General features: G+C 59.3%; 2 protein-coding genes across 3 annotated transcripts; both read right to left on the reverse strand.

The window, feature by feature from the left end:
* Window positions 1-1426: 1426 nt before the first annotated feature.
* On the reverse strand, window positions 1427-18309 carry LOC126029479 (cytochrome P450 4F3-like). Its single transcript, XM_049787757.1, has 13 exons — window positions 18210-18309; window positions 8528-8732; window positions 5856-6000; window positions 4214-4267; window positions 3998-4125; window positions 3757-3878; window positions 3226-3496; window positions 2966-3032; window positions 2354-2483; window positions 2141-2274; window positions 1996-2060; window positions 1823-1905; window positions 1427-1617 (listed from the first exon to the last, which is right to left on the reverse strand). The coding sequence occupies exons 2-13, from the start codon at window positions 8711-8713 to the stop codon at window positions 1440-1442; spliced, it is 1563 nt and encodes a 520-aa protein (XP_049643714.1). The 5' UTR covers window positions 8714-8732; window positions 18210-18309; the 3' UTR covers window positions 1427-1439.
* On the reverse strand, window positions 10781-18309 carry LOC126029430 (cytochrome P450 4F3-like). 2 transcript variants are annotated; one of them, XM_049787706.1, is made up of 13 exons: window positions 18210-18309; window positions 17679-17886; window positions 17038-17182; window positions 14591-14644; window positions 14374-14501; window positions 13594-13715; window positions 12929-13199; window positions 12472-12538; window positions 12106-12235; window positions 11619-11752; window positions 11482-11546; window positions 11292-11374; window positions 10781-11076 (listed from the first exon to the last, which is right to left on the reverse strand). In XM_049787706.1, the coding sequence occupies exons 2-13, from the start codon at window positions 17862-17864 to the stop codon at window positions 10884-10886; spliced, it is 1578 nt and encodes a 525-aa protein (XP_049643663.1). In that variant the 5' UTR covers window positions 17865-17886; window positions 18210-18309; the 3' UTR covers window positions 10781-10883. The 2 variants fall into 2 exon arrangements, with proteins under 2 accessions (XP_049643663.1, XP_049643662.1); XM_049787705.1 differs by lacking the exon at window positions 18210-18309 and having other exon boundaries at window positions 17679-17960.
* Window positions 18310-21717: the final 3408 nt, after the last annotated feature.

A 21717-nucleotide genomic window follows, 5' to 3' on the forward strand; every position in this document is an offset into this window, starting at 1 on the left:
TAAATTTTCATTTTTGGGCCACACCTGGTGATGCTCAGGGCTCACTCGTGGCTCTGTGCTCAGAAATCACCCTTGTGTTGCTTAAAGAGCAATATGGGATGCCAGAGATCAAACTCGGGTCAGCCGTGTGCAAGGCAAGCGCCATAACCACTGTGCCATTGCTACAGCCCATCTACTTTTCCTTCATCCCCGATTTGGGTCTGGGAGCGGCCCCTGGGACACCTGCCTGCGGCTTTAGTGACTTTAGTGACTTTCTCAGGGACACCCTGAGTCCCCACTAATGAGGCGATGCTGACAATTGTGAGTCAACTTTTAACGAGCTCCCAAGAGCTTACAAAAATCTTATAGCTGATGGAGGACAAAACAGAATCAGTGCTCAGGGACAGGAGCCGGGAGGAGGCAGACGGGCAGGTCAGTCCCCCTGGGCTTGGGTCCTGATTTGCCCCCAGAGGGGTGCGGGGCTCTGGGGTGCCCACAGGCTCCTGCTAATTGCCTGGAACAGCACAGGCTCCTCTGGGACCCGCTCCTGAAGTTTCTGCTCACACTTTGTCATAGTGGCTGAACCCAGAGGTGCCAATGAGGGAGAAGGCTGAGCTGCTGGTGGGCTGGTTCCCAGTTGCCTTCTCTGGGGTGCAACTCAGCACTCAACTCATGAGGGCTAATAGAGAGGCAGCACGGGCACAGAGGGGGGTGGCGGGGAGACAGGGGTCCTACCTCCCATCACCTGCTTGGACAAACTCAGGGGTGTGATGGGTCCTTGGAAATATTAAGAAAATGCTTAGTATGAGCTCCATGGCTTTGGACACTCCCCTGTTTTTCATGTGAGCCCAGATGGGCTCAGGGGTCAGTCATGACCAGTGCTCAGGGTCAGTCTATCGGTGCTCAGAGTTGAGTCCTGGAAGTGCTCAGGGGTCAGTCCCAGCCACGCAGAACCTCCCTCCCGCCCTGCCCAGACCCCTGACGGAACCCCCTGACATCCTGGGCAGGCAGGGCAGGAGTTACCCAGCACGGACGTACCCCATCTTGCTGCCACCACGTTTCCTACCCAGAAGGTGCCCACAGCCCTTTGTCCTTGCAGACCCCAGACCCTGCTGTCCATCCCAGACCCTAGGTCTAGGCCATCATCAGCTGCATCGTAGTCCCCACACACGTCACCGGCCATCTACCTGGTTGTTGGGGACAGAAATGCTCACTGAAGTCCCCATGCCTGTGCCCGGGGGGGAAACTGCTCCCTTAGCTCTGACGCCCACAGGCCCTCTCGCTGTGCCCTAGGAAACCTGGTGGGTGACCACTGAGCAGCTGTGCAGGCCTCAGAGGGACAGAAACCGCCCCCCGTGCTCCATCCACTCCCCAGGGTGGATGTCAGGGGGAGGCTAGTGCAGAAAAGACACCGCTTTATTCGCAGGGGTTGGCAGGGGTCAGTGGTGGTCGGCGGGTCATCACGGGTCATCACGGATCAGCGGCTCCAGCCTTAGCCAGAGGCCACCCTCAGCCCGCAGGATGAGCTCGGGCTTGCGGAGAGGCTCCTGCTCCCCAGGCCGCACACGGAAGCGCAGCAGCGTCAGCGCCAGGACCACCTTCATCTCGGCCAGGGCGAAGGTCTGCCCGATGCAGTTCCTGGGGGCGGCAGGGGTTCAGGAACTCGGGATGACCCACTGCAGAGGGACCGGCCCCCAACAGCCACCCACAGGGAGACCCACGCCTGTCCTGGTGCAGACACGGGCACCTCCCCGTCCTGTGCTTGGTCCCCCTTTTCCGGCCCCACGTCCTGCCCTGGACACCCCCCCAGGACTCCCCCAGGTCCAGGTGTCTCCAAACTGACCTGGGCCCAGCGGAGAAGGGGATGTAGGCCAGTGGGGACCTTTCCTTGGCTTTCTCAGCCTCAAAGCGGTACGGGTCATACACCTGGGGTTCAGGGGGCAGGAGGTTGCCTGAGGGTCCCCTTCCAGTCCCGTCCCATCCCAAGAGGGAGACCCTGAGCCCAGGACACAGCACCTCAGGTTTTGGCCACACGGATGGGTTGTGGTGGATCCCGAAAATGCTGATGAGGCAGATGACACCTGCGGGAGGGGCGGGGGGTGCCGTGAGGGTCTCCTCATATTGGAAGCCCCAGCCCCACCCTTTGGAAGCCGCCGCACACCTTTGGGGAGGACACGGCCATCTGGGAGCTGCAGGTCCTGGGTGCAGCAGCGGGAGACGCCGGTGACAGGCGGGTGTAGCCGGAGACTCTCTTTGATGCACATGGTCAGGAAGGGCAGCTGGGCTAGGTCGTCCCTGAGCAGACAGTCCAGCCCCTCAGCAGGGCACAGCACTGGGACCCTCCCTCTCTCCCCGTCCTCCCAGCCTCACTCACCACTCCACCTCCTGGGCCGCCCGACCCCGAAGCAGAGCCTCCACTTCTTCCCGGCAGCGCTCCTGGTGCTCCGGGTGCTGGGCCAGGTTGAACAGGACCCAGGAGAGGCCGCTGGCCGTGGTGTCATGTCCTGGGGACAGTGAGAGTCAGCACTGTGGGGGGAGCTATTCTGAAGGATTGGGGAGGGCGGAGGAGCAGGGTCCAGCCAGGTCCAGGGCAGGAGTGCAGCAGTGAAGGTGCAGGGGTGTGGGGTGAGGGTGCAGAGAAGAAGGTTCAGGAATGTGGGGTGCAGGGGTGGATGAATGAGGGTTCAAGGTGCAGAGGTGAGGGTGCAGGAGTGAGGGATACAGGGGTGTAAGATTATAAGGGTGTAATGATAATGGTGCAGGGGTGTACAGTGAGGGTGCAGGGTATAGGGATGAGGGTGCAGGGTGAGGGGTGTACAGGGGGATAAGGGTGAGGATGCAGGGATGAGAGGTTACAAGGCTGTAGGGATAATGGTGCAGGAGTGTAGGGGTCAGGGTGCAGGGGTGAGGGGTACAGGGGTGGAGGGGTGAGGGTGCAGCCCCCCAGCTCTCCTGCAGGGGTGCAGGGGCCCATCCCCAGCCTTACCCTCAAACATGAAGGTGTCGGCCTCAGCCCTGACGTCCTCATCCGACAGCTGCTGCCCGTCCTCGTCCTGGGGAGGAGAGAGTGCAGGGCAGCGCCAGTTGGGATGTTTTGTGGAAGCAGAGAACAAGGTTGATGGTCTGGACCCACCTGGCGCTGTCCAGCAGACTTCCCAGCCATCTCCCAGCCATCGCCCCCCGCCTGTCCCCTCCTAAGGCTTCCCTGGACCCTCCAGCCCCAGAGCTGCCCCCGGCATGTCCCACCCTGGCCAGCAGCAGCACGTCGATGAAGTCAAGCATCTTGGCCTTGGCCTTGGCTCTGAGCAGCTCGTCCAGACCCTGGGCCGGGAGGCTGCGGCGGCGCTCTCGGACCACGGCATCAGTGAAGGCGTGCACCAGGCGGCAGGCCCGGCGGAAGCGCTGCCCGTCGGCCGTGAGGTGGTACAGGGAGTCCCAGTGCAGCAGGACCTGCTGGTGCCTCTTGGCCACCAGGGCGCTGAGCTCCAGGATGGCCGCAATGTACTCGCTGGGTCTCCTGCAGGAGGGGGATGTGGCTGAGACCCCACAGGAGGCCCAGTGCAGTGGATCTGGGCTGTGCAGGGCATGAGCTGGGCTCTAGCCTGCAGGGCCTCCCCTGTCAGCCAGTCCGGAGCCCTGCAAGGGCTTCTCTCCTGCTTCTGCCACCTCTTTCCCTCCAACCTGCAGTGCTGACCCCCCTTTCTCCAGTCAGCCTTCCTGACTGCCCTGGCCTGAGTACCCCCACACCCTCTCTCCACGCCTAGCGCGAGGACTCACTCCTGGCAGTCACTGTCGAACCCGAAGACGCATTTCTGCAGACTGTCCAGGGTCATGAGGCTCATGTGCTCGAACATGTCCAGGTGGGCACTGCCCCCCTCTGCCAGGCGCCTCCACTTGGCCTGGAAGAGCAAGGGTAGAGCTGGGCAGAGTCCCTCCTCGGGGTCTCCTCCCTGGTCAGCCATGTCTGGGGGAGACAGGCACAGAGCTCACAACCCTGGGGACCCCCCATGGAGCTCACGTGCATCCTGTCTGTGCTCTGGTTGAAGACCCTCACGTAGGGCCGCAGGATGTTGAAGTGGAAGGCAGGCGTCAGCAGGCGGCGGTGGTGGCTCCACTTGTCCCCTTTGCTCAGCAGTAACCCGTCCCCTGGCCGGGCAGGCGGCAGAGTGGAGGGTGGTGGGGGCTCCTCCCAGAACCCCCGGGACGGCCCCACCCGGCACCCACAGACACTCACCCAGCCAGGGCTTCAGGAAGCCGTAGAACAGCAGGTCCTTGGGGGCGACCTCGGCTAGTGATAGGGCGTCGGGGTTGCGGGGCCAGTAGAAGGCTGCACCCCCACCCAGCAGGGACGGGGCCCAGGGAAGGGGGAGCAGGGTGCAGCCGGGGAAAGCGAGGAAGGATCACATGGTGCTCGACCCAGAGCTGCACATGGCACGACATGGCTTCTAGTTGACTCAACATGGCCCAACATGTCTTTTACACAGCATGGCACAGAGCAACACAGCTTCCATCTGGCCCAACTTGGCTTCCACATGGCACTGCATGGAGCATCATGGCTCAACATGGAGAGCAACATGGCTCACCATGGAATCCACATGGCTTAACGTATCTTCTACATGGCCCAGTCAGGAACAGCACAGCCTCTACATGACTCAACACATCTAATATAGCTTCCACATGGCACACCAAAGTGGCTTCGACATGGCCTGACATGGCTTCTACATGCCCCTACATGGCTCCACATGGCACAGAGATCAACACAGCCCAACGTGACTTCACAAACCACAGCACAGATCAACATGGCTTCTATGTGCCACAGCAAGGAGCAACACAGCTTCTACATGACTCAACACATCCAAATATGGCTTCCACATGGCACAGCACAGCACAGCAATATGTCTTCTACACAGCTCAATATAGCCTAACATGGCTTTTCCATGGCCCAACATGGCCCAAGGTGGCTTCACATGGCACAGCGGACTCTGGGCACACAATCCTGGAGCCCTCCCACACCTCCTTTTGAAGGGTCCCTTGCCCAGGGTCGCCCAACCCTCACTGCTGCCACCCAAGGCGGACACAGTCCCACATGTGTGAACACACACTGGCACACTCTACACTTAGGACCTCCACACCTTCAGCCTCACACAGACTTTGACACAGTTGTTAAGTGCCCGTGAGTGACCTGGGGCAACTCAGACTTGCCCCACAGAAACCTGTAGTGGATCCAGTCAGCATGGGGCCGGATCAGTGGGACGGACAGACACACAGAGACACAGACACAGACACAAAGAGATACACACATAGAGATAGAGACAGACACACACAGACAGAAAGACAGAGACACGCAGACACACAGAGAGACAAATAGACACAAACAGACACACACAGGGGCTGGAGCAGTGTTGCAGCAGTAGGGTGTTTGCCTTGCACTCAGCTGACCTAGGATGGACCGATATTCGATCCCCAAACATCCCATATGGTCACTCAAGGAGGAGTGATTTCTGAGCGCATAGCCAAGAGTAACCCCTGAGCATCACCAGGTGTGGCCCAAAAATCAAAAAATAAAAACAGACACAGAGACACAAAGAGATAGATACACACAAAAAGACAGACAGACACACAGACACAGATAGACAGACACACTGACAAAGAGGCAGGCAGATACAGACACAGACACACACACACAGAGGTAGACAGACACCCACAGACATTTAGGCAGACACAGCACACACAGACACACACAGACATCCTAGGATCCGGGCCAAGAACACTTGCAGTGCCCAGAGCCCTCAAGCACAGGTGCAGGGCAGGCACGAGCACTGGCTGGCAAGTGGGTGCAGCAGAGACAGGAGGGGACACTGACACAGGCCGGATACCTGGAGCGAAGAGCAGCGGCTTGATGCAGCTGGGGTGGAAGAGGCGGATGACCGGTTGACAGGGCCCGACCCACCACAAGCAGGCATCCCGGTAGGTGCGGGCCAGACCCTGCGAGTACTCCAGGCCCTGCTCCGAGTTCTGGATCTGAGAGATACATGCTACTCGCACCATGCCAGAGGGGACAGACAGATGCACAGAGAAACAGAGAGATGGAGGGACAGGTGGATGGAGAGATGGATGGACAGACAGATGATGGAGGGTTGGATGGACAAGTGGACAAATACACTGCAGGTCTCTGTAGGGCAAGTCTGAGGTAGACAGACAAGGGAGGGACAAATGGACAGAGGGAGAGGCAGATGGACGAACAAAGGAACAAATGGACAGAGAGACAGATGGAAAGACATCGGGCCCCGTGTCTGTCACGGGGCTTAGATAGGGGCTCGCTCAGACACCATGTGCTCCTGAGTGCCCTCCCAGACCCCCTACACCCAACACTCCACACCCAGGACTCCTGGACACGGTGACCACAGTGCTCAGGACTGGCCTCAACCCCATGCCCAGATGGCAGCTTGGCCTGACCTGCGTCTGCCTGAGAGCCCGTCAAACTCATTCCTGGTCAGGTTAGGTGGGGAATGAAAGGATCTCAGCCAGAGCGACAGATAGCACTGGGGGAGGGCATTGGCCCCAGTTCGATTCCCAGCATCCCATAGGGTCCTCCCCAGCACTGCCAGGAGTGACCCCTGAATGTTGATCCAGGAATAAGCCCTGAGCACCGCAGGGTACTAAAAAAAAAAAAAAATGATCCTGCAGTATTTTCTGCCCAAGAGTCAGGAAAGTGCAGAGCTGAGCCACAAAGACAGATTCCCAGCACATGGTCGGGCACCGGAATCTAACTGTGCCTGAAACCTACACCCTATAGACTGTAGACAAGATAGTGCTGAAGACCTGGGTCCAGCCATGCCTGAAACCCACCCTTTCTAAACTAGGACAGAGGGGAAAGATCCCTTTCTTGGTCTAGCCCATTGAGGGTTGAAATCACACCAACTTTAATCCAGGGAGCTGGGGTGTCACTCAGCCTTTCTGTCCCAGTGTTCCAGCATGAGGGGGCTATGGTCCAGGGCCCTGCCCAGCCTGGGGTGAGAGGGGCAGCCAGACAGAGGACTGGGAAGGGCCTTGCAGGGCTCAAGTCTCCTCAGGGCACAGAGAAATGATGGGGGAGGAAGCCGGGCAACCTCAGCTCTGTGCGCATGCAGGGAAGAGAGTGTGGAGGGCAGCGGGGGTTTGGGGGGTCCGGGGAGGTACCACAGCGCCCACCACCTCAGTGCATGGTACCTGAGGCGTTGGTGACAGGCCGGACACTGTCAGGATGACAGAAAATGACCAGAGGGAGGGCGGGGCCCAGCCACAACAAGAAGCCCTGGGGGAGGTCAGCCACCATCTTGGTGAAGATCCGAAGGCCGAACTCCGAGTGCGAGATCTGTGAGGGGGGGCTGTCAGCTGCGCTGGGATCGGGACATGAGGGATGTCTGAGGGACATAGGGGGTCTTGGGGACATGGGGGAATCTGTTGATGTATGACAGTTGGGCTTGGCTACACCCCTTTTTATTCCCCCACTATAAGAACAGCTGAACCTGGACATGCCACTTTGTCATGCCAGGTATAAAAGGGAAAACTTGGGGCCAGAGCGGTGGCACAGCGGTAGGGCATTCACCTTGTACACGGCTGACTCAGTATGGACCATGGTTCGATCTCCTGGCATCCCATATGGTCCCCCAAGCCAGGAGTAACCCCTGAGCGTCATCGGGTGTGCCCTCCCCCCCCAAAAAAAGAGAGAACTTGGACAGTGAGGGGGCCTAGGATAGTGACCCAGGATGGAGCAGTCCCTGCTGGTCTGCGGAGGCCAGAGATAAAACATTGTAGAGATGCTGCCTGTTCTCTCTCTCTCTCTCTCTCTCTCTCTCTCTCTCTCTCTCTCTCTCTCTCTCTCTCTCTCTCTCTCTCTCTCTCTCTCTCTCTCTCTCTCTCTCTCTCTCCTGGTGGTGGGTACTTGGCCCCAACCGGCAGCCGGGCCCCACGGACCCCTTCAAGCATTGCCACACCCAGCTGTAGCAGCCTTGGGCCTCTGCAGCCTCACAGCAGCCAAGCAGTTCTCCAAACTTCTACAGGGCATCTGCACCCAGCTCCCAGGGTCTTCTAGCTCTCTTCCTGATTCTGCCTATCTGTCCGTCCATTTGTCCATTCATGCGCCCAGCTCAGTCCCCACCCAGCTCACCCCCAGGCCCAGATGCAGAGGCAGTGAGACAGGCCAGCCTGGCAGGGGGAACTGGGGCTTCTGTAATAAGTGCAGACACAGCCCCCGGTGGGGCAACTTCCCCTCAGGTCATGGGCGGAGGACACAGGGCCACATATCCCGGCCCTGGATGGCACCTGGGAGCCGGGAACCTTCAGGTTAGCCCACAATAGAGGCCGAGGCAGGGCCAGGGCCAGCTGGAGAAGGCAAAGACCAGGACCAGTGAGGGAGGAGGGGTTGAACCTGCTCGCTGCCCTGACCTGACTCTCCTGACCCCGAATCCCTGACCCCTGACTCTCCTGACCCTGACTCTCCTGACCTCCGACCTCCATGACCCCTGATTCCCCTAACCACCACCCAGCCCCTCCTGGCTGCACTCACCAGGCCCAGGTGCCCCCAGAACCAGCTCCTTCTGGGGGGCTGCGGGAAGCAGCGCAGGCGCCGGCACGTGTCCTGGAAGGCCCAGGCCCAGGACAGGGCTCGGAACAGCAGCCAGGAGGCCCCGACCAGCAGCAGCAGCGGCCACGGGGACGGGCCCAGCCAGGACAGGCTCGGTGGCAGCATCATCAGGGAGAGGATGACGGGGCTGCAGGCAGATTGGGGGTGGGATGGGGCCCAGGTACAGGGGGACGGGGAGGGACAGACAGAGACAGAGAGGGAAGGGGTTTTGAGGTGGAGACAGAAATGAGGGTCTCCGGTGGGAGACAGACAGGGAGACAGGGACGGAGATGGGGTACCCTTTGGAGGGGGAGGGGGAGCGGGCAGGACTCAGCCTCTGCGGAGGGAGCAGAGCTTGATCTTTGCCCGATGGGCCCAGCCAGTGTCCCCACCCGTCCCTCCTGTCTCCCCTCACCCTTCCCCCAGCCTGGCACCTTCCAGAGCAGCACTGTCCGCTTCTGTGGCACCTACGGGAAGTGTGTGTCCTCGGCTCTCACTGGAGCTGCCCTGGCAGCAGCTACCCATGAACTGTGGTCACTTCCTTCCTGTGGGCAGCTTGCCAGGCAGGGTGGGGCGGGGTGGGGCGTGGAGGTTGGGATCCCAGGTCCTCTTTCGGACTCCAGGCCAAGCTGGGTGGGGACTGAGCACCTGGCTTGCCCCAGAGGGTCGGGCACTGACTGACCGACCATGCAACCTCAGCTGCAGGAAAGGAAGGAGGGAGGAAGGGAGGCAGGCAGGGCTGAGCGCTGCCTGGCGGACACTCAGGGCCCCCAAGGGCTGGACTAGAGCCACAACGAAGGAAGGAACCGGCCTGGCTGGAGATTAGCTAGGTCAGGTTCGGGGCCTGGATCACTCCAGGAAAGGAAAGCCATCTGGGAGACGCAGCCTGAGGGAGGGACCCATGTCTGACGGCCCCTCAGTCCTCACTCACGCAAGGTCCCCAGAAACCACAGGACATGTTGTACACGTGTAAACAGGCTCACCTGAAGCCTCTGTCAGAGGCGTGTTCACATCCGTGTGCATGTACACACACACACACACACACACACACACACACCCTTGTCAACTAGCTACAGGCACCGATGTCTGCAGTTCACAAAGTGCCCAGCAGAGGGAGGTGTCAACCCACACAGAGGGAAGGAGGCCAGTGTCCAGGGACAGTGTGGCCAAGGGCCTGGAGACGGGCTCGGTGACCCCAGCAGGTCAGGAAGAGCGTTGGAGGTCGGGGAGCGAGGCTTGGTGCAGCGTGGACATGAGGCTGATCACTGCAGTGGCCCCCCCAAGATCCAGTCCTGCCCAAGAAGAGGCTAAGACCTGCTTGCACAAGACAGTCCCAAATGTGCCCAGTGGTGCCACCCTCCTGCCGGGCTAGGCACCATCACTTAAGCCTTAAATGCCCAGGGAAGTCCCAAAGTGGCTAGTTTGGTCTGCTGGAGCCTCTCTGGAAACAGGGTGCTGAGGAGAAGGGTCTGGGAGGGTCTAATGGGGCCATTCATGGACCTCCCACCCCAGTCACAGCGATGACTGTGAACCCTCCACCAGCCACTATGCCTGCTGCACCACCTGGACTAGGGGTCTGGTGTCCACCCAGAACTGAGCTGGGCTTTGGTCATCTGCATGCGGACACGAGGGAAGCAGGCACCAACCCACTTCCCCGCAGTGTGTATGGAGAAGCAGGTCCTGGACCTTGAAACCATGGAAAACTAGATTTCCTGTGGGCCTTGATGGGGTCAAATTCCCACTTTCTCAGCGGCCCTTCCCGAAACTGGGTGATGGCCCACTCCCGGAAGTTAATCAATAACCTTAACGAAAAAGGTTCAGGTGGTCTTGGTGGTGGGAAGTTTACCCTGGTGAAAGGGGTTGTTCTTTCCTATAACTGAAACCCAACTACAAACATATTTGTAATCATGGTGCTTAAATAAATATACTATTTTAGACAAGATCAGGCGTGTTCAGAGTGGTATGGCCGTAGACTAAATATACGATTTCTGAGCAGAGCCAGGAGTAACCCCTGAGAGCTGTCAGGTGTGGCCCAAAGAGAAAAAACAAAACAAACAAACTGAAGAAACAAACCCAGAATCTGCACCAGCTCCAATGTTGGGGTTCCACTGTCCACTAGTCCCTTTGTCTTTGGGCCCTCCATCCCTGTGTCCCCACTGTCCCCAAGCCCTGCTGATATCCCCAGAAGCACGTGGAGGGAAGAAACAACTTTATTATTATCAAGTGTCTGCACAGGTCAGTGCAGGTCATCCTAGGTCGACAGGATCATCAAAGGGTCATCATGGGTCACCACGGACCATCATGGGCCAGTGGGGCTGGCACCCCAAACCCCCAGTGGCTCCAGCCTTAGCCAGAGGCCGCCCTCAGCTCGCAGGATGAGCTCCGGCTTCCGGCGAGGCTCCTGCTCCCCCGGCCACACACGGAAGCGCAGCAGGGTCAGCGCCAGGACCACCTTCATCTCGGCCAGGGCAAACGTCTGCCCGATGCAGTTCCTGGGGCGGCGGGGGATCGGGGAACCAGGATGATCCACTACAGAGGGCCGGCCCCCAACAGCCACCCACAGGGCGACCCACGCCTGTCCCGGTGCAGACACGGGCACCTCCCCGCTGCAGCCGAAGCCCCGTCTCGTGCTCAGTTCATTTCCTGGCCCCACACCATGCCCTGGACCCCCTTGGACACACCCCCTGGCCTAGGTGTCTCCACTTACCTGGGCCCCGCGGAGAAGGGGATGAAGGCCAATGGGGACCTTTCCTTGACTTTTTCGGACTCAAAGCGGTAGGGATCATACACCTGGGGTTCAGGGGGAAAGGCTATGGAAATCGTCTCTCCCAGCTGCCCTATGCACACACCCCAGGACAGCAGGTATGGGGGAGGCTGAGGTACAGTGGAAACAGCACCTGGGGTTCCAGCCAGACGGTCGGGTTGTGATGGACCCCAAAGATACTGGCAGAACAAGTGTTCCCTGTAGGATAGGGGCATCAATGCAGAGCCCTCCCCGGTGGAACACACCCCCCCCCCACTGTTCTCCCAGCACCTTTGGGGAGGACACGGCCATCTGGGAACGGCAGGTCCTGGGAGCAGCAGCGGGAGATGACTATGACGGGCGGGTGTAGCCGAAGACTTTCCTTGATGCACATGGTCAGGAAGGGCAGCTGCGCTAGGTCGTCCCTGGGCGGAGAGTCCAGAGACTCAGCAGAGCCCAGAGCCCAGCACACCGGCTGGTCTAAAATCTCTATTAGGGAGCTGATAGCACTGTGGGGAGGGCGTGGGCCTTGCATGCGGCCGGCCCAGGTTCGATTCCCAGCATCCCAGAGGGTCCCCCAAGCCTGCCAGGAGCAATTTCTGAGTGCAGAGCCAGGAGTGAGCCCTGAGTGCCGCTGGGTGTGACCCCCAAACAAAGAGATGAGACTTCCCATCCCCACAGCCTGACTGCCCCAACCCACTGACACCTCAACTCTCCTGGCTGCACGTCTCAGCACTGGGCCCCCCACACACACTTCCCCCGCCCCAGCCACACTCACCACTCCACCTCCTGGGTCGCCCGGCCCCGAAGCAGCGCCTCCACCTCCTCCCGGCAGCGCTCCTGGTGCTCCGGGTGCTGGGCCAGGTTGAACAGGACCCAGGACAGGCCGCTGGCCGTGGTGTCATGTCCTGGGGACAGTGAGAGTCAGCACTGTGGGGGGAGCTATTCTGGAGGATTGGGGAGGGCGGAGGAGCAGAGTCCAGCCAGGTTCGGGGGCAGAGGTGTGCGGTAGGGGTGCAAGAGTGAATGAGTGAGGGTTCAAGGTGCAGGGGTGAGGTTGTAGGGTGAGGTGCAGGGGTGCAGTGTTGTGGTCTCACCCCATCCTGGCCTAAGGGTCCCCTGGCCCCTTGGCATCCCGCCTCACCCTTGAACATGAAGGTGTTGGCCTCAGCCCTGATGTCCTCGTCCGACAGTTGTTGCCCGTTCTCATCCTGGGGAGCACAGGAGCTTCAGACCCACATTGGGGGGACTCGAAACCAGCCCCGGGGCCTCATGACCTGCATCTCCCGTGAACCCTCAAACACATACGGATAGGCATACTCAGGCACACACAAACATACAGAGACACAAAGAAACACACACAAACACCCACATAGAAACACACAGACATCCACACCCACGAGAACACATAGATGAACACAGACACACGGACACACACACTTGTGTCCAGAACCTGGTCCATCACCCCTGAGACTCAGCCGGCACCTGTTCACCTTCTGCAAGTGCCTCCTCCCTCAGCGATGCCCGAAATCCATGGTCCCTCCCCCGTCCGTGCATCCTTCCCTCTGTCCATCCCTCCAGCCCGCCTGGCCGCGTCCCACCCTGGCAAGCAGCAGCACATCGATGAAGTCCAGCGTCTTGGCCTTGGCCTTGGCCCTAAGCAGTTCGTCCAGGCCCTCGGACGGGAGGGTGCGGCGGCGCTCGCGGATCACGGCATCAGTGAAGGCGTGCACCAGGCGGCAGGCCCGGCGGAAGCGCCGCCCGTCGGCCGTGAGGTGGTACACGGGGTCCCAAAAGAGCAGGATGTGGCGGCACCTCTTGGCCACTAGGGCGCTGAGCTCCAGGATGGCTGCAATGTACTCGCTGGGTCTCCTGCAGGCACAGCCCAGACGGAAAAGGGCACATGGGTGGTCGCGTGGGTGAGTGGGCAGGTGGCCCCACTGCCCCCATTCTGCTTCTGTGCTCAAGTGGCCAGCTGAAGACCCGGCTTGTCCGTGCCTCGGTGCCACGCCTCCACCCCATGGGCTCCCCTTGGCCTGTCTGGCCTCTGCTCCATCCTCCTGGTGCAGTGGCCAAGGCTCCCCCCACCCCCAGAAGGAGTTTGGCTTTGGCGTCCCCGCCTGTCCCCCCTGCGTCTTCACACATGCTCTGTGATCACCTACAGCCTACAATGCTGACCCCCTTCCTCTAGGAAGCCCTCCTGATTGCCCTGGCCAGAGCCCCCTTAAGTCCAGTCCCTCTCCCCAAGCCCGACACAGGAACTCACTCCTGGCAGTCACTGTCGAACCCGAAGACGCATTTCTGCAGACTGTCCAAGGTCATGAGGCTCATGTGCTCGAACATGTCCAGGTGGGCGCTGCCCCCCTCCGCCAGGCGCCTCCACTTGGCCTGGAAGAGCAGGGGCAGGGCTGTGGCTGGGGTCCCTCCTCGGGGTCCCCCCAGCCATGGCCATCAGTATGAGGCAGCCTCAAACCCGCCTCCAGGGCCCAGGCTAGAAGCTTTAGCACCTGACAGTCCCACCCCTGGTCAGGGGTCAAAGTGCCTGGCCTTCCTCTCACTGCCCCGGGGCGCTCATTGCCTCCTCCAGAAGCCCTCCTGGTCACTGCTGTGATGAGTCCCTGCTTTGCCACCAGATTCCACCACTGACCCGGGGCAGATCCCATGGATCCATGGTACATGGACATCTGACTTCACCCTCCTGGAAGGCCTGAGACCACGTGCAAGTGACACAGCCATTCACCGTTAGCTACCATCATTGCCAATATCACCATGACCATCATCATCAAGGTCCTCAGTTCCAAGCTGCCCAGTGCTCCTGCCCAGGAGGGTCCAAGCATCCAGCTGCCCTGTGAGACGCCTAGACTTGGGGGCTTGGGGTGAGGCATGCTGAAGCTCAAGTCACCACGTACCCCAACATAAGCTGGGCACCTGCTCCACAGATAGGAGATGCCACGGGATATGCCCACTTCTCCCCTGAACCTGCCTTCCCCCCCTCCGTGCCCACCTCATCCCTGTGCCCACCCACTGGGATGGGTCAGGGACTCACGTGCATGATGTCTGTGCTCTGGTTGAAGACCCTCACGTAGGGCCGCAGGATGTGGAAGTGGAAGGCGGGCGTCAGCAGGCGGCGGTGGCGGCTCCACTTGTCCCCTTTGCTCAGCAGTAGCCCGTCCCCTGGCCGGGCAGGCGGCAGAGTGGAGGGTGGCTGGGGGCTCCTTTCCGGGTCCCTGGGACGACCCCATCCAGCACCCACAGACACTCACCTAGCCAGGGCTTCAGGAAGCCGTAGAACAGCATGTCCTTGGGGGCAACCTCGGCTAGGAAGAGGGCATCGGTTGCAAGGCTAGCTGGGGGCAGGGATTTGCACCCCCATCCAGCAGGGACAGGGCCCAGGGAAGGGGGAGCAGGGGGCAGGGCCAGACCAGGCTGTAGCCGGGGAGAGCGAGGAAGGATCACATAGTGCCCCAGCCAGAATTGCACATGGCATGACACAAAGTGACACAACTTCTACATGACTTAACATGGCCCAACATGATCTCCATACAGCACTGCATGAAGCAACATGGCTCTAAATGACCCTGTATGGTTCCATCTAGCCCAACATGCTTTCATGTGGTGTGGCATAGAGTAACATGACTTAAAATAGCTTCTGCGGGGCCGGCGAGGTGGCGCTAGAGGTAAGGTGTCTGCCTTGCAAGCGCTAGCCAAGGATCAAGACCACGGTTCGATCCCCCGGCGTCCCATATGGTCCCCCCAAGCCAGGGGCAATTTCTGAGCCTTAGCCAGGATTAACCCCTGAGCATCAAATGGGTGTGGCTTGAAAAACCAAAAAAAAAAATAGCTTCTGCATAGCTCAACATGGATTTTACATGGCACATCATGGATCCTACATGGCCCTCAACAGTGCTCCTATATGGTATGACACAACCCCACCAGTTCAGACAAGGCACAGCACAGCTCTACATAGCTCCACATGGTACTGGCTCTCTCATGGCTTGACATGCCACCAACATGGCTTCTACATAATATTGAGTGTTCTGAACATGTGTGCATGGATCCCTATGTGGGAACATTGGCGTCACCACCCAGGGCATCAGACATGGACCCAGCATGTTCCCACACATGCAATGGGACCCATCCTCACACCAGCTCTGACATGCCTTGAGGTACCTCACACCAACATGGTAATGCAGAGGTCAGGGTTCCTCTGAGTTGGGGAACCAGGGAGAGAGATCCCTCAGAGGCGAGCCCTCAGGAAGCACTGTCTCTGCCCCCTTCAGCTACTCACCAGCCCCCAGGGCTGGCCAGAGACCCCCACACTTGTTCTGCCATCCCCCTTCCCACACCAGGCATACGGACCTCACAGGCACACACCCTGCCCCTTGACCTAGAGGAAAGATGGTGCTTCCTGGACCCGGTTTCCCACCCAGCAAATATCCATCTATCCAGGGAGGTGGGAGGTGAGCACTTACAGATTCTGCCCCTGGAATCAACACCCCACAGCTCTCTACACTCAGCCTGAGTGGGAACCTGTGTCTCCCATCCCTGAGCAGTTTCCTTAACCCTCAGCCATCAGATGCCCCACTGTGCCTTGTGTACTCCTCATCTTTTGAGTTGTCTTGACAAATGAGATAGATACAGACCATTGATGAGTCATATATAGAAAGATAATTGGATGGATGGATATGGATGGGTGGATGGGTAGGGGGGTTGGTGGGTGGGTGGATGGTTGGGTGGATGGGTAAGTGGGTGGATGGATGAGTGGATGGATAAATGGATGAGTGGGTGGATAGGTGGGTGGGTGGATTGGTAGGTGTGTGTGGGTGGGTGGATGGATATGTGGATGGGTGGATAGATGAATGGATGATGAAAGTGTGAGTGGGTGGGTGGATGGATGGGTGGATGGATGGTTGGTTGGTTAGATGGATGGTGGATGGATGATTGATTGGATGGATGGTTGGATGATGGATGAATGGTTGGTTGGATGGGTGGGTAGATGGATGGTTGGATGGATGGATGGATGAATGGATGGGGCATGGATAAATGGATTGGGCAAGTGGGTGGGTGATGAATGAATACATGAATGGATGGCTGAAAGATGAATGGTTGAATGGTGGATGATGGGTGCATGGGTGGTTGGGGTGGGTGGATGAATAGATGAGTAGGTGGGTTTATCAATGATGAATGGAGTGATGGGTGGGTAGATGATGGATGGATAATAGATGGATGAATGGTTGAATAGAAGATGGATGGATGGTTGGTAGATGGAAGATGAGTGGGTATTTGTAGATGGATGGGTGGATGATTGGGTGGGTGGATGAAGGGTGGATGGGTAGAGGTAACAAATAACTAGGACAAAAATTGCTCACGTGCTCTATTCAGGAAGACCTACAACTTCTCCTGGAATTCCAGGGTACTCACTTTCCAAGAGTTAGCTTTTAGGGTCACAGCTACCAAGGTGAGGGTGAAGACTCCACTACAGAAGAACATGAGGAGGTGACACAGGCTCCCCATGCCTGAATTTCTTTTCTTTACTCAGACCTTCTGACATCCTGTGTCCAGCACCCTCAAAACTGAGAGCCACATCCTGGCCACCAAAGGCAGGCAGGGTCCTGCCTGGGGTGCCCCTTCTTCTGCTCAAACTGGTCTGGCCACAAGCGGGAGGAGCTGGGCACATGGGCAGGGCAGGAGTTTTGGGGGCACACTATACCTGGAGCCTGGAGCAAGGGGGCCACAAATTTGGGGTGCACAATTCTCAAGACGGGGTGCACGGGTCCCATCCACCACAGATGCACATCTTGGAAGGAGCGGCCCAAGGCCTCCATCAGCTGCAAGCCCTCCTCGTTACCCTTCACCTGGGTGGTGGATGAGGTCAGTCCCTCCTGGGGGGGTGCCAGTCCAGCCTCCCCCACAGCCTGACCCAGCCCTGACACTCAGGGGGCAGTGGGGGAGGTGAAAAGCTGCTTGACACTAAAGCCGGCTCAGGGCTGGTAGTGGCCCTCCCACTGCCCAGAGATCTTGGAGCTTGACACAATTTGTAGATAAACTGGGGACTAGCCGTCCTGCAGGGATCGGGTCTGGGGAAGTGGAGCGTGGGTCTGGAGCCCAGTCAGCCATAACAAGGCTGATAACGAGGAGCCTGTGGCTCATCCACCTGACCGACCTAGGTTACCTGCCTCAGTTACCTCAGACATTTAGTAAGTGACCGTAGTCCTGAGCCCTAAGCCCAGAGCCCTGACCAGCTCCCAAGCCAGACTCATTGCCCAGGCCCCTGACCCTGATCCCTGACTTTCCTGACCCTTGACCAGCTCCCAGAGTCCCTGTACCCCGGTCCTCCCTGGCCACACTCACCAGGTCCAGGTGCCCCCAGAACCAGCTCCTATTGGGGGGCTGTGGGAAGCAGCGCAGGCGCCGGCACATGTCCTGGAAGGCCCAGGCCCAGGACAGGGCTCGGAACAGCAGCCAGGAGGCCCCGACAAGCAGCAGCAGCGGCCATGGGGACGGGCCCAGCCAGGACAGGCTCAGTGGCAGCAGCATCCTCAGGGAGAGGGTGATGGGGCTGCAGGCAGAGATTGGGAGGGCTCAAATATAGAGGGATGGGGAGGGACAGATGGGGACAGAGAGGAAAGGGGGGGGGTTTCAGGGAAAGAGCCAGGAAGTCCTGAGGAAGGAGAACAAGGGCAGAGCCATTGAGGGAGAAAATGCAGCTAAGCCGAGTATGTTTGCAAGAAACCTCAGGACTAGAGCTTCCCAGGAGCTCGATCTCGGCCCATATCACGCGCCTGGCCCGGCCCCTCCCCGCCTCCTCCCTGCCCCAGACCTTCTCCTGGACTTGTGCCCAGAACCTGCAGCAAATGCCAGCGGCCCCAGTGGGCAGCCTACCAGCTAGCTCCGGAGCTAGGAACCAGTTGTACGCACTCTCTGGATCAGCCCCACAGCTCAGCGCTCTGGTGCCGGGTTAAGGCAGCGACTGCAGGGCCAGTAGGGCCTCACCCAGCACTGACCTTCCTGCACAGACCAGCAGAGATGGGGAGGGGCAGGGTGAGCAAGCTCGCCAAGGTGCTCCAGAAGTACCCATCTCTGGGCAAGGCCCTCAGGGAGCAGAAACCATCTAGGACAAAGCCTCCAGGCCTATGCCGGGCCCACATGTCCTACCTACCTGCTGTCTGCTACCTGCTGGAGGGGCTGGGAGTGCTGGGAGAAGGAGGATGGGTCGGGGAAAAGCTGGACTTTAGCCCCGGCAGTGGGAGCTGAAGGGAAGGGCAGATATCTGCACACAGACAGACAGAAACACAGACCCACACAGGCACACAGATAGATGCACAGACAAGAGACTCAGGCCCACAGACAGACAGATAATAGACATACACAAACACACCAGGCCCATAAACAAATAAACAGACATGCATATAGACACACAGATACACAGACATATACAAACACACAGACAAATAGGCCCACACAGACAGACAGACACAGACACATATCTATAGACACACACAGATACACAGACATCCACAAACAGACACACAGGCCCACACAGAGTCAGGTAGACACAAACACAGACACACAAACACATAAGACAGATATAAAAACACACAGACACACAGAAACACAAATGCATAGACACAGATACAAGTCGCACACTGACGCACATGCAAACACGAAGACAGACACATGCACAGACAGATACTCAGACACACAGGTACACACAAAAAGATACTCTCACACAGACACACATATAGATACGCACAGACCACAGATTCACAGAAACAGACGCACTCTCACAGACACACACATTCGCGTAGATCATGTATACACACAGACCATGCACACTGGTACATGTAGACACACACAACTTGCACACACCAGCTCACACAACTACCAGGGTGTGCCCTTTCCCACTCATGCCCACATGGTCCCCCAAACATTAGAGTGTGTGTGTGGAATCTTGCGCGTGTGGCTACAAACATGTACCCGTTTGTGTGCTCAGAGGGAAGAGCTGATCCCAGACATGCTCACAACTGCACAGACCGTCCTGGGCACCCTCACCTGGCTCACCTGAGCTGCAGAGACACACAGGGACTCACCCACTGACCTGCAGCCACAGCCTGCTAGCCTGGAGAGGGCACCTTCCACTGAGCAGAATGCACCTGGACTCACAGCCTGGTTGAGGGGGGCATCTGACATGCCCCAGTTCCTCCCTGGCTCCCTGCCTTCTGCACCACCAGGGCCCTCCCTGAGGAGCCTATGGGCCCTGCAAAATCCACTGGTTGGATGGTGGGGGGAGTGGCAGACAGGCCCCAGCAAGGGCCCAGGGAGGCCAGAAGGGTTGGAGACCCGGGTCTCCCAGACTCCCAGATCACATGACGTTTGTGACTGCTACCAGGTTTGACCAGCGAGCTTGGAGGCTCACAGGACCCAGAGACTCCTGAGCACCTTCCTGGCCTCCCACCACACCCGTACACACACACACACACACAAACACACACACACACACACACACACACACTTTCAACTCTCTTCCCAGCCCCAACCCCATCTTGCTCCTGTCCCCCAGGGCCCGCACCCAGACTCACCACTTGGCACTTACCATCCCTCTGCCCACACTCCAGCCTCAGCCCGCACCACCTCCCACAAAGTCTCACGGGAACCTTCCTCCCAGAGCACTGGCCTTGTGCAACAGGTAAATGGGGGATGGCTTCTTCAAGCCTGAGCCCTCTCCCAGCAGGAAAGAAGGGACAGGTTTCTTGTTTTGGGGCCACACCCGGCGGTGTTCAGGGGTTACTTCTGGCTGTCTGCTCAGAAATAGCTCCTGGCAGGCACGGGGGACCATAAGGGACACCGGGATTCGAACCAACCACCTTAGGTCCTGGATCGGCTGCTTGCAAGGCAAACACCGCTGTGCTATCTCTCCGGGCCTCAGGGACAGGTTTCTTGTCCCTCTGGCCCACTTGGGCCTGCAGCTCTGACTGGGCAGGAATCAGTGGTCCAACTGCGGGTGTCCGTTGTGTCCTGCACACAGACGCTCCTTCCCAGGTCCCCGTGACCCTTCCGCCCCCATCCCGCCCCCAGCCCCATCCTTTCTAGTTGGGCTTCAGGGGCTGTGAGCATTTTGTGCTTTTATTTTACAAAAGTCAGGACAGTCCCAAGGACCTCAGAGCAGGGGAGGGAAGGAGGGTGATCACAGCCCAGCTTTGCAGAACAACAAGGGTAAAGTCCAGACTGGGCTGCGGGCAGAAGACTGAGGAGCAAGGAAAGGGGGCTCCGGAAGTGACCTCCAGACCCCGAGTGCACAGTTCCAAGTCCTCAGTGCGAGCCAGAGGGATCCGTCTGTGTCTCGGTTTCTCCCCAGGCCCAGGGCCTGGTCTGGCCTCTCAAGTCAAAGGTTCCGGAGCTTGAGGCCTGAAGTCGGGGGGCGTGGCCCACGCAGGAGGCGTGGTCTGTGCTTCTGGGGGCGTGGCCGAGCCAGTCCATCAGCAGGAAGGCAGGAAGGGCGCTCCCGAGGCAGGGCCCATCCCAGGGGTGTGGCCAGCACCAGCGTCCTATCTAGTGGTCAAGCCCCCAAACTGAGATCTGGGGGGGATGAAGCCTGGCACGCTGGGCAGAGCGAGACCTGAGCACAATGGGGGAAGGGGGGTTTGTACCTTGTACATTAAATAATGGGTTTGAAAAAAAAAAAAAAAATAATGGGTTTGGCCTACTCGTGTGGGAGAAGCCTTGCGCCCAAGTGGATGGAGCCTTGTGGTGGGCGTGTCCCTTTACTCTGGGTGGAGCCTGTGGGCGTGGCCTCGTGGCCTGGCAGTGCCTTCCTATGGGTGGGACCTTGTTCCCTTGGCAGGACCTTATGTAGTGGGTGGGGCCTGGCCTGTGGGAGTGCCTTGGCGTGGGTGTGGCCTGGTCTGTGGGCGTGGCTGTGTCCTGACAGCACCTTCCTAGAGGCGGGGCCTACACAGTGGGTGGGACCTCGCCTGTGGGCGGGGCCTGGTGTCCGGCCGAGTGAGTGGAGCCTTTACGTGGGTTGGGCCTAACCCTGTGGGCGTGGCCTCGTGTGCCGGCATAGCCTTCTTATGGGTGGGCCTTGTGCCACAGGCAGACCTGACACGGTGGGTGGGGCCTCGTCTGTGGGCGGGGCCTGGTGCCCTCCCAAGTGGGAGGAGCCTTTGCGTGGGCGGGGCCTGATCCTGTGGGCGTGGCCTCGTGTCCAAGTGGAGCCTAGCCCCTCGGCAGGGCCTGGCCCTGTGGGCGGGGCCTCGTGCCCTGGGCGGGGCGTTCCTGCGGGCACGGCCGTGGGTGGGCGTGGCCGTCCGCTGGGCGGGGCCTGGGCGGGGCGGGGCCTCGGTCGTGGGCGTGGCCGGCCCCGGACGCTCCACCGCTCCACCGCAGGCCC

This window comes from Suncus etruscus, chromosome 15 (genome assembly GCF_024139225.1).
Source record: "Suncus etruscus isolate mSunEtr1 chromosome 15, mSunEtr1.pri.cur, whole genome shotgun sequence".
Lineage (NCBI taxonomy): Eukaryota > Metazoa > Chordata > Mammalia > Eulipotyphla > Soricidae > Suncus > Suncus etruscus.